The sequence below is a fragment of the Homalodisca vitripennis genome, chromosome 8 (assembly GCF_021130785.1).
Source record: "Homalodisca vitripennis isolate AUS2020 chromosome 8, UT_GWSS_2.1, whole genome shotgun sequence".
Classification (NCBI taxonomy): domain Eukaryota; kingdom Metazoa; phylum Arthropoda; class Insecta; order Hemiptera; family Cicadellidae; genus Homalodisca; species Homalodisca vitripennis.
This window is the reverse complement of record NC_060214.1, coordinates 40,809,185-40,821,823: the sequence shown is the minus strand read 5'-3', so window position 1 is coordinate 40,821,823 and position 12,639 is coordinate 40,809,185. Positions and strand designations below refer to the sequence as shown.

The 12,639-nt window shown below is 34.6% G+C and overlaps 1 protein-coding gene across 1 annotated transcript in view; it reads right to left on the bottom strand.

The window, feature by feature from the left end:
- Nucleotides 1-580, bottom strand: part of LOC124368114 (ATP-binding cassette sub-family C member Sur-like) — an 82,539-nt gene extending 81,959 nt beyond the window's left edge. Inside the window, exon 1 of the mRNA XM_046825388.1 lies at nt 429-580. Coding sequence (XP_046681344.1) covers nt 429-580 — 152 coding nt within the window. The remainder of the gene's footprint in view (nt 1-428) is intronic.
- Nucleotides 581-12,639: the final 12,059 nt, after the last annotated feature.

Here is a 12,639-nt window from a genome sequence, read left to right as displayed (position 1 = left end):
GATTTATTGTTATGGGACTGTACGTAAATTTTCTGACATATACGTAATTGAATTATAAAAATATAAAGTAGTTATCTTTATTGACAGGCAACTGTTTATAATTCTTGACACTGATGTCTGCTTTTAGCTTTTGTGAAATTTTACAACAAAATTTTAAAATAACCAACATTTTGAAAGCAGTAGGCTACATATATTATTTCCATGTTTTACAATAAATTAGAAAATATTAAAACAGATATGTGAGCAAAACTGAAGTCATGTAATAGAAACAGTTTATTAGTTATGAACTTTTGAAAGGTTCGTTTGAAGATGTGAAAAAGGTATATCTTGTACCAAAGAGCAATTTTACAAACCATTCATTACCAGATGATTAAGCGGGACATTCTGTAAACTAATATTGGTGAGTTGCCAATGACAGCCAATGTTACCTTCTCTTGGAGCACCTCAGGTAGAGGAGGATGAGCACGGTGATGTAGGCGTGGCAGGAGGACACGGCAGTGTTAACCAGCTCCAGGTGACAAAGGCTGTCCAGGGCCTCGGTGGAGTTGCTGGGGACTGGTGACTGGCAGAACACGCTCATGGTTCATGTCTTCTACATGGCATCATTGGGAGGCTAAACTTCACCAAGACGCTAGCGTTGGTCTTCTTCAGGCAGGAATATTCTAAACAAACATTGGTTGCTTATGTTTCCGATATGGCGGGAGTAAATTTGTGCTTCAAGAGTCTCTAACCAGTCAGAGTTCCTTCTCAAATTACACACAAATTGAGCCAAGGGTCATTTTTTCAATCCAACATTTTTGTTACCCCTTATCTTTTCCGTAGAGACCTAAATCTATGCCTATTGTCTTATCTGAAATTGTTTTATCAAATCAATCTCAATGAAAAATTATTACATAACTAGCAGTATCTTTATTGCTTGCTAAGAAGATTATAGTGTAATTTCCACTATTTTTGTGTAATTAACTCAAAACTTCTATCATTATATTTACAAACTCATGGTGTGTTTTCACTGAAATAGCGCCATGAGGTTAATGGATCTCAGATAATACCAACCGTATTGTTAACGCACGTTTCTCAAGTTTCGTTTTAGTTTGAATTGTTACTACATTGATAATGTGAAAAGTAACACGGTAAATGCAAGTTAGTTTATATATCCTGATTTATACCAAAGCTTATATAAACTTGTAGTGATATGAGCTTCATTTTAATTTGTTCCTAAAGTCTTCCGTATGGTTTTCTCCCTGTAGGCGAAAAGGGATCTGATATAAAAAAATGTGTGTAATAGAGAATATAGGTAACGATTATCTTTGTTTTCGAAGGACAAGAAGGTGAGATATTGCACTTAGTCCTAAAAGAACTTATGGGCTGCTTCCGGAATGCAGGATATTCTCGATGGGTAAGGGCATTAATCTCAGTTATGTCTCCCTGGAAGAAGGGGAGGCCTGCTCTGTACTAGCCTCTCCAGTCAAAGCGTGCAGGAGGTGGCGCACCCTTATATCTAGGGTACCAACTGCTTTTAACACTTAGGGAATCCCACCAACTCTAACAGTCATCTCCCGTATTAAACTAGACCTATCAATCTACCCTTGTACCTCGACATTTGTGGTTAGTGAGCCGTTCCTCTAGATCCATAAGGTTTTCCAAATGTAAGTGACACATCGTGTTTTGTAGTACCCAGTGTAGGTCTAACTGAAAAGTTTTAAGCTAACCAGTAGTGAACCCACATGGAATATAGGTAACGAATTAGTTATGTAATTAAAAGGTATTTAAGAGCGAATGGAATAATTATGGGTTCAACGTAAATATTCACATTTTCACTAAGGAAGAATTATTTATATTGCAATCAAACTGAATATATATTTAATGTGGGTTTTGCATATATTTTTTTGATTTTTCAGAATTCGAGTACATATTCTGCTAGCTTTTGCTAATAGGGCACTTTTACTCAAAAGTGTGTCGCTTAGAGCAAATAGCACTGCTGTTTGATTTAAAGAGATTTACTAATCATAGTTGCTCAAAGCTGAATATTCAAACAGGTCCGGATCCGGCCAGGTCGGTAGAAGCGGGGTTCACCTAGGCCTATTGTAACAACAATCGAAACTGCTCATCGGTGCACTTCACTATATCGATTGTTGATAGTTGTTCATAAAAGTACCCTACTTAAAATTCTGACCATCTGCGCAAATGGTACATACTCGGCGTGCCTTTAATGTAGGTTAATTCTCTGTAGCTTGATGCTTTAGAAAGGATTTCCAAATAATCACTGGATTTTTACAAGGAGTATGCAGTCAAATTAGAGGTTCTAAAAATCAACTTTTGATTTCATATCCTAACTTATCGCCCTGAAAAGCCGCGATGTTATAATGCTTCGGTTCTGTGTACATTATAGAATTGATCAAGGACCAAAGAGCAGCAGAGTAAGAAATTTAGAAGATTGAAAACCACAAAATGTTTATCCAAGGACAGAAGCTTGGAACTCATAAGTATCTGAAACCAGAATGAGTGTTTTGTAAAATTGGTATGCTGCAGCAGAACATGCCAATCTGCAGAAAATCGAAACCGGTTTTGAAAGCGTGTGTCTTGTGATGGAACAGGAAGACAGGAGTAGTCATCCAAGTCGTCATTTACTAGATATCTCTTGCCTCGTAAAGATTGCTTCATTTATTTTGGTTTCGTTCATAGCACACATAAAGTCCCTTTACAGAAATAAAGACATCCTAACATGTGTGTGTGTGTGTGTGTGTGTGTGTGTGTGTGTGTGTGTGTGTGTGTGTGTGTGTGTGTGTGTGTGTGTGTGTGTGTGTGTGTGTGTGTGTGTGTGTGTGTGTGTGTGTGTGTGTGTGTGTGTGTGTGTGTTCAAATTCAAAACTAGATTTTCCATACAACTCGATATTGTAATTAATTACAATACAAAGTATGGTATTGCCCTTCAGCTGCAATTTTAATCGCTGCTCTTTTCTTTGATAAGAGGAACTTATAAAAAGGAGAAACCATAAATAGAACTTCCCTTTTACATACTCCTCCTCTATCAAGAGAGGCCAGACAACTCGACTCATTTCATCAAAAACTGTTTGTAGTAGACACATTAAGAATCCATAATTTTGATCGGGCATTCCCCATCATTCAGTGCTACAAGACCTACAGTGATAAAGCCCATAATATCCTTTATCACAACGCCTTCAACATCAAAACAGTTATTTTTATTGTACAAACGTGATTTTCCGCATAAAATGCCACAAGGTACTAAAACTTACCACATTTCTATAATTCTTTTGGTTGCAGAAACATTATTTCCAGAACTGTGTTTATGAGAATAAAGTCTTGTTTTGACCATAAGGCAAAGTTGTATTCGAAAACAGGATTTTTTTCTGGACAGTTGCCGTCGTTCAGTGATACAAAAATCAGTCAGTAACATTACGTTTCGAGATCTACAAATTGATCACTTCCTCAGGCACTAGTTCTATATGGTCGGTCGGTGAGTGCAGAACTTCTGCGACCTCTATTTTGTAGTTCAGTTTTAATATAATTAGCTTTCTGTATTTATTAAGCGCGTGTTTTAGAGTTAATGTGCATGGAGTTAACACACAACATGGTTGTTGTGATTTTTAACTTATGCGTGCCACTACGCTCTGGTATGATTCGTTTATTTTACCCAGGATTGTAGTTATGTGTCATGTTAGTTATTCATCTGAGGAATGAACGATGGCAAAAGTCCGGAAAAATACTGTTTTGTCACAATTCTTCCTTTATCATAAATGAATTTCAAACGAAGACCCTGTATATTTCATAATGGCCGTTGAAAATCTCTTAAAATTGTCCTGTACGACAACTATTGGTTATTAAGATTTGTCATGCATAACAATTCCAAGAACGTTTGAAAAGGAAATATAGCTAATGAAATCAATAATTAATTCGTTAATCAAATTTAAGCTTCTCCAAATGATACTTGCAGAAAAAGAGTTAAATCAAAACTATAAGCACGCCCACAACTCTAAACACAACACATTTTCTAGCTAAACATTTTGTGCTTTACTTAAGCAGTGGGAAATTTGCGCGTATAAATATGTTGCATTGAGCAATTATAATGTGGGAGGAACTATCTCGCTGACCGTGGTCACTTTGCACTGAATACGCAATACATAACCGAACCCAAGTGTGCTTCGCACCGATGGCAATGAACATTTTCGCGAACAATTTTGTTCGAAAATCACGAGCGAACATTGTTTTTGAAATGGGAAGGTCAGCCAAATTGGCTGAACCATGAATCACTGTAAAACTGTGGATGCCTAGGAGGGAAAAGATGCTTAAAACTCTTTGATACTATGATCTCTTTTCAGCCGAAACGTGTTCGTCACGTCGGCGTCGCGTCGAATCAAAGGTGGACTTAATGTTTGCACTTGACTTGCGTTATTAGCTACATCATTTGATGAATGGGCCATCTATGCCCAATAAGCTTGAATAGCCGTGATTATTCAATAACCAGCTTTCAATTGATTATAAACCGTCATCAAGATCAAAGTTATCAGCAACAGTGGAATTGGTGAATACTCGTATACTCTACCGCATTCTAGTTCTTCAGCACTAATTTACATATTTGTAAACGCAAGTTCTCTAAATTTCCGATTTGATTAATCCCAAATTATTTACCAAATTTGTGCTGTCCAAAAGCTAGAACCGATTTACTGTGACAAGACATGGCTCTCATTAAGTGCTGCCGTTTATTCAGTTTTTGTATTGTTGACTAGTCGCTGAGAATCTCAATGTGGGCCATGTTTTTACAGTCAATCTGTTCTAAATCAGTTAGTTATTATTACGTTTATATAATTTTATTTTCATTATATTTGTGATAAAATCCTCTAATAACTGTTATTCTTTAGAAACATTGCTGGTTTTTAAGATATTCAAGGTTAAAAAGTTTTAATGGCCGCCATTTTGAAAATACTAAATATAATGTCTTTATATATTTTTCAATAAATTGTATTATTATTATAAACATTTGAGCCAAATTTGGTATAATTTAATTTATTAGTTCTTAAGATATTATTTTGTATAATAAACACGAACAGAGCTACGGGGCTAGAGAGTTACGGGACACCCTGTATGTTTGAGTTCTTAAAACCGTTACACGAAGCTTAAAACTGGCCAACCTCTATGAAAAATGACCGCCTTGTTAGGTAATTTTAAACAGTGGACGGTTATTTCGACATGCCTCTCCTCAAAATGCTGAGACACGCGGCAGACCCAGCTGATATTGTGCTGCAAAATAGTTCTCAGATTGCAGAACACTACAATAGTGAATGTAGGAGGACAAAGCCTAACTTCAAAGAACTCTCTTCACAAAGAGATTCGGAACCTAACAAAAACCTCTAGCCCTTCGTGCCATCTGTTGTGATGGGCAAATTCGTTAAATACTCAAGAAAAAATATCTTCGAAATAAAAAAATGTTCATAAACCGCCACATGGAAATAATCAGTGAATGTTCGATTTTGGAAGATAACATTTAGACATATTATAAGCTTCGATGTATTAAAGAAGGGTAGTAGTTACAAAAAATATCTCCTTTTGATTTAGTTTTTATTCACGAAACTTTAGATAACCGGATTGCATAGAATCGCATATATTGCATTTCCGTTTCCTTCTTTGGTTTTCACGGACCACAGTTTAAAAATATATTGGATTATGGAAGAAGATTAGATAAACATTCAACAATATAGGTTATGATTTTCCCTGTTGCAATGCAATAAAACAAAATATATAGAAAACGCATCATATCACTACAATCTTACTTATCGAGTTACTTTGAAAAATGCAGGAACCAAAAACTCAATCAAACAGTGCTATTAGAATTTAATTTCTATTTTATTCTTATTAACAGAGAACAAATTAATAGAAATAATTTTAAATGGTACATTAAAATACTGTAATACCAAACACAATTTTTTTATGATTAATTACACAATACACAAACGTGCTGCAAAATGACGGCCTCATTTTCGAACATCTATTATAAAAAGGTGCGTACAGTTGGCCCAACCTGATTAATTTTGCTTAAAACTAGTAATGTATTATACTGAATAAAATCGATTTTTTGGTACTTATTTCTGTTTTATTTTAGACTTTGATTATGTCAATTTTCTCAGAATTAAATTCTCTACAATTAATGTTTGTTGATTTTATGTATTTATTACCAATTTAACAAAGTTATTGTACATCAAACTTAAAAAAACATTGTTTCGTGCCCCAATTTTTTTGCATTTAACCCTGAATCCCTCAAAAACTACTACAGGTACAGTTCTGAAACCTATTTTATTAGCTTTATCAGGTAAAAGTACATAAGAATCCACGATATTTCTTACTTAATTAACCTTTCCAAAAGTTCAGTATGGCTTTATTTTACTCTTTACCCAGGAATTCAGGCGAAATCTTTCGCTAGCTGTAACTCGCTAACGAAGCGTTTTCGGACCTATGTTTATATAACATTTTTTCATTATTTTTACTAGTACAATGTGCTGTAGAAGTGGGGGGAGAACTTCATGAATCACCCCGTATATAATACAAAATATTTTATAAGTATGTTTTTTTATTTGTATAAAATAAGAATATACATTTATTCTGTATTATGTCACTGTTAATTTGAGTTGTTATAGTAAAGTGAAATCCTTCTCACGTAATAAATAAGAATTATTTATTTTATTTATATCTGTCACTTTTATTGTATTAGAAATATATAATAGTAAAGTGATTTAGTAAGGTTTATTCGGTCAGGAAATTACTCTATGAAGAATTTAATCTCATTTGTGATATAGCTTTACAGGAGAGAATAAATATAAACTATTCTTAATCTCACCATAAGTAGACATATAAGTATACTTGAAGAGCATCTTGACAAAACCCTAAGAAAGATTGCTGAAGATTGGTCCAACATTTTATAGAATTTTTACATTAAATATGTAAAAGATATTGGAGGGAATAACGTTTTTAATTTATACAAACAATGTCTTTAAATGATATTTACTTATAAAATGCAATAAGAAATCAATTTCGAAATTGACCGCCGCCGTGCGGTCTGAGACATTAGGTCTGAGTTAAAGATAGAGCAGGTTCAAATCTTATCTGTGACAGTAACACTTGTTATCAGTAACATCGACCTTGTACTATATCGGACTCTCCATTTTCTGTTTGATAAGATCCTCGCACAGGCCAGTAGCATATTGGGATATATATATTTAAGAAAAAGAAGGGGCCGGCTTCCTTTCAAGCCTTAGTCTGCCTATCCACTGGCATGTGCGAGGATCTTATCAAACAGAATAAGGGGGAGAGTCGATACAGTACAAGGTCGATGGTACTAATAAAAAGTGCAACTGTCACAGACAGGACTAGAACCTACGCTATCTCTAACTCAGACCCAAGTCCAGCGTCTTAGACCGCTCGACCATCGGCTCTCACTGCTGTTGTTTCTTCATTTGGGTCATGTAAAGACAGTATTGCCAACCTTTTGAAACGTTCGATCTTAGACGATTGGTTTCCTGTGCCATTTCTGTATACCCCTGGGGAATACGCTGAAAAAGACAAATAAAAACTTCTTTTCTTATAACCTTACTTTTTACAAGGTGTAAGTAAGAAACACCACATGTCCAGTAACAGGCTTCTCTGAAGTTGCTTCCAAATTGTCAAATCTATAGGTCATTTTATTCTTGAAATGTCCTGTGGACTGATAGACAGACAGACAACAACTGTACAGAATCGAAATTTTTCATTCCCTCGGCATACAAAAGAGACTCTTTGTTAATGATGCTCAACTAAATTCCATGATTGGACATGTACCATCATAAAGTTCTTGTCTAGATGGAAATGAATGTTCATACAAAATATAACATCTGTAAATGAAATTTTTCTCGAGATATCTTGCCACATGATACATTCACATGTTTGTCCACAGGTTATGTTTCATAGCAGTCTTCATAAAATCAAATCACTGGTTGAATTCGTAGCAGTTGAAATCAAATTTCGTCACTGACTTAACATTGACTTCCACTCTATTATATTTTTTTTTTACTCTATGAGTAAAAATGTAACACGTTATCTCATATGGTTATACTTAGATTGTTCTGCTATTTTTTTGTTCCTATCATGTTTACACATACGACCAAAGTAACAATATACGCTAAGGTCCAGATAAATTCTATGGAGTGACATGCACCACGATCATGGAAATTAATGTTGCCTATATAGAAATGAAGCTTCATTCAAAATTTTTAGTCTATAGGTCAGTTCGTTTTCAAGATACCATATGGACAGACAGACAGATACACGTGCAGAAATGAATTGTTCAAACCCAACTTTGCTAACGCTCAGCCAATCACATACACCGGTTGATATACAGGCCACGTGGTGACACTAGTGCCATGACTCTGGCAGTGTTTTAGACACGTAGTGTGATCCCCACACATCACATAATTGGCTACTAATTCGGAAGTTGGTCCTCAAGCCTGTCATTGCACATCAACACCCATCCATCGCTCTCTTTCTCTCTCACGATGTCTTTTTGATGGCTCCATGGACGCCATCTTGTTTATGGCCGTTACCCATTATCTACTAGTGATTCAAAGCGAACTGTTATCAGCTTATCGCTTATTTTTACGGTGTTTTAATGGCAGTTCAGCGTTGCTTTATGTTCCAACCTGAAGTGGAAAGATATGCGAGTTACGCCGATGCTAGCAAAATGGAATACTACAAAAAAGAAAGCTTAAGAAAGCCGTTCTTTCCGCCTCAGTAACTGGCGGAAAGAACGGGTAATCACAACGGTACTACTTCATTGTGTTATCTCAACCAAGACTAGAAGTCAAGAGACCTTGAACTGTGCAGTCTCCGGCTTTTCAAACATAAATTTGTTGCTCGTCATTTAAGCAGGGTAATTTATATTTCTGTACGTCTCGCATTCCCCCCCCCCCCCATAACTAGCAATTACAAATGTTTTACTGTCAACTAAAACTCCTGCAAAACTACTCGTAGTATGCATTTTAAGGTCAACATGATTAGAGGATCAATCAATGAACTTAGTTTTATCTGGATATTCTAACTAGTAAATAAAGGTTATATTAAATAACGGCTATCGCAGATTCTTCTATCAAAATGTTTGTATATCTAATTTAAGCTAAAATATAAATAGTAATAGTTATAACTTTTACCTATCCCCAAATCCGTTATATTCCATAAACCGTATAATGCATTACATTCATTACAGCACTAATGACAGCGTCAGTCAATTTCAGTCTTTAATATTATGGGTCAATTACATTCATCCAATTTCGGTTTGTTTAAACAAAAGTCAACTCTTGACGTCATAAAGTGATTCCCTTATCTTCAGTGAATAACATTTTGCAGATTCTAAGGGTTTTTTCGGGTCTTTTTCGTTTAAGGGCCAGCACCTTACAAACATACTATACCTGACTGACAGTGCATTTAATCGTTTTTTTGGTGTTATTAGTTCGTAGGGCAGTAGTCCAGGTACTACTTCTAGTATAAACTCGTCTTATCTTATCAGTGATAAACGCGCGCCGCTTATCTTTTGCCTGTAATGTAACCTGTGTTAGTTCTGTCTGAGTTTTAGCGTGGTGAGTTGATCTGGGCTTGGACTTTGCAAGCTCGAGTTAATTTTTTTTCTAAAAGAGCAAGCAGCGCAAAGCGCTGCGCAGCGGCCAAGCATCGCGTGATCTGAGTTTTGAATAGGCAAGCTAGGGTCTTTTGTGCTGGCCCTTAAACGAAAAAGACCCTTTTTTACAAATATTTTTTAAAATATAAGTAAAGCTTATGACACTGTGGCCTACTGAACACATGGTGTCAGAGGTCATGCTCTCCAACACAGTGTTTTAAGTGGTACAAACAATTTTGGTTTTTTTTTTTTTTTTAATTCATACTTCTTTGAAATAAGTACCCAGAGTAAAGCAAAAGACTATTTTACAACTCTATGTAAAATTACAAGCATTTAAAGAAGGGAATTTAGGCAATTTTGTAATTATACTCAAATAAAAACGCCTGAAGATATAAAAAAGAAACCAACGTATATTAGATCAAAATTTTACAACAATCTCCCTATTGAAATTAAGTCAGAGGCTACATTCAATAAATTTAAAATTAAATTTAAAAAGTTTCTCATCAAAAAGGCTACATATTCCTTTAATGAATTCCTGTGATGATTCTGGAGGTAGAGTACCCCATAATTAATAGTTGTATGCCAAAAGCTATTCACTTGTAACTGTTTCAATTGTGATGGTTTAGTTTTAATGTTAACTGTTTTAATTTTAATGTTAACTGTTAATTTTAACTGTTATCATTATAACCTTTTAACAACTGTAATAATTGTATTTTAAACTTTTTCTATTTCCTGTTGATAAATCTCGTGTTTTCTGTTATGTATTCTTGTTCTTTTCTCTCTCTCTAATTTGGTACGAATATGAATTAAATCGTGACGCTATTCTTGTATGTGTGTATATGCCAAGTGAATAAAGCTGTTTTGAATTGAATTGGAGATAAAGATACGAACATTTTACAGTAATGTGTACCTGTTCAGGGAGTAAAGTGTTTTTTATATAAAATGTGATTATGTTCAATGAAAAATATTAAAAACAGGTTATTTTCTTAAATTTCATTTAATTAAAAATATCATTTACCTAAATAAAATATGACTGAAATATAAATGAATAAAAAACATATCAGTCCTTTCTTTAGTCCCAGTTTGTATTTGGGACTAATTAATGTGTAGTGATCAAAATATTTTCATTCTTTTTCAGTGTTCAGGGAAGTTATTTTAAAAAGAGCTAGAAGTTCAAAACAAAATATTTTTTAAAATCCGTTAATCCACCACTTTCAGTGCGTCCATATACAGAATTCATCAGGTTGAGCTGTTTCAAACTATTTTCCATTTAACTGGGAGTTCCTCAAGGTTAAAGTCTAGTCCCATTGTTGTTCCTGGAGTATGTTAATTATCTAAATAGGCACACGACCCAACAAAGACCCTATTGTGCAGTACGCTAACGAGACAAACATGGACAAGATAAAACACAGACGCTGTTTACAGTGCAAAACGTCGGGCTGACCTAAGTATTACCAATTAAACGGCACAGCATGTCATTAGGGAATTTCGTTGACTGGTCTCCACTGAGTCATATAGGTCTGGATTGTCTTTCTATGAGTGTATTCGAGTAGATTCCCCAAATTTCATTAAATGTTAGGTTGAAATATATTCAAATCAATTCGCAATTCATTCCCATGACACAACTTCTCGTTAAACACCAACACAAACTGATCTCAAACCTCAAACAAAACGGACGGCCATTGTTGCCATCCATGGGAGGGTTACTCATTTTATGTCGGAATCATTTGATTATCGAATGCAGATATCGTATTAAAAACAGTTCTTCCAAATTGAGTGCTCTATTTTAACTGTAATACTTAATTTTTATGGAATTGTTACATTTGTATATGTTTAAACTCTTAGGCCTACGTATTGGTTGTTATTGTAGATTTTTGCGCCAAAGTTTGCCTTAGAGAGTTTTCAACTACAAAAGATGGCGATTAGGATCATTTGAGGTATCAAGGGTTGTTATCGGAATGTTTTCCTGGGTAATATTTCCGTCTCTGTTTATTTATGCTGCATCGGTTTTCACCTACAAAAATATAGCACCATTCCCGACAATGATCATAATCACTAAACAAGGCGCGAAATATATTATTCCGCAATAATCGGGGTTTTTAATTATTATTATTATTGTTTACTATTTAAACGAATTTTAAATTATCTGCAAGTCTTGCAAGTGTTAAAAATAGACTAAAACGTAATGTGATGAATAAATGTTACCCGATTGAAGTATATTTTAGTGATCTGCAAGAGTACTAATGTTCAAATAAATAGCATTCATTACAGTACTAATGCGGTAATGAGTGTATATGCTACTATTACACAACGCATCGATCAGCTGATCAATTCCAATGTTCAAAATGTAAACCTGGATTAAATTTTACAACTTTATCTCTGATCGATTGGTTTGACTCGGCATAAAATACCTACCTTGTTAATATAACCACAACTAATGAAAATGGAGTTTTTATTTAGTATATTATGTACTTTCTCTATTGTTACTCGCATTATTACTGCAACTTGCGGTAACTAATTTGGTAAATCTATTAATTAAACTAAAATGCAACATTAATGATATTATTTGCCCCGATAAACTTATCCTAATAAATTAACTGTTCTTATGTTATTGCTGTTAAAACTATACAGAGTGTTTCGTAAGTGATTCTAAAAACTTCAGGTGTACTTCCTCCAGTAACAAGAGTGTAAAACTTACTACACCTGGGGTCTATTCACGGGGTTTTCTGCTCATTCGTTTTTCGGGACCACTTTAAAATTAATATACTAATGTATCATCATTATCCAAGCTACATCATTATGATTTACATGGATGTTTTTCTTATAAGACCTAACTAGATAGATTACAGTGCGCCTGTATGTCTCCACATCTTACTCTTTCTTCCTGTCCTCTCATTTGCCTCTAATCAGCTTTCTCCACGCTTTAATCTAATCCAGCCTTTTAATCAGATGATGAATGAATAATAAAAAGGAGACCAAGATAATTT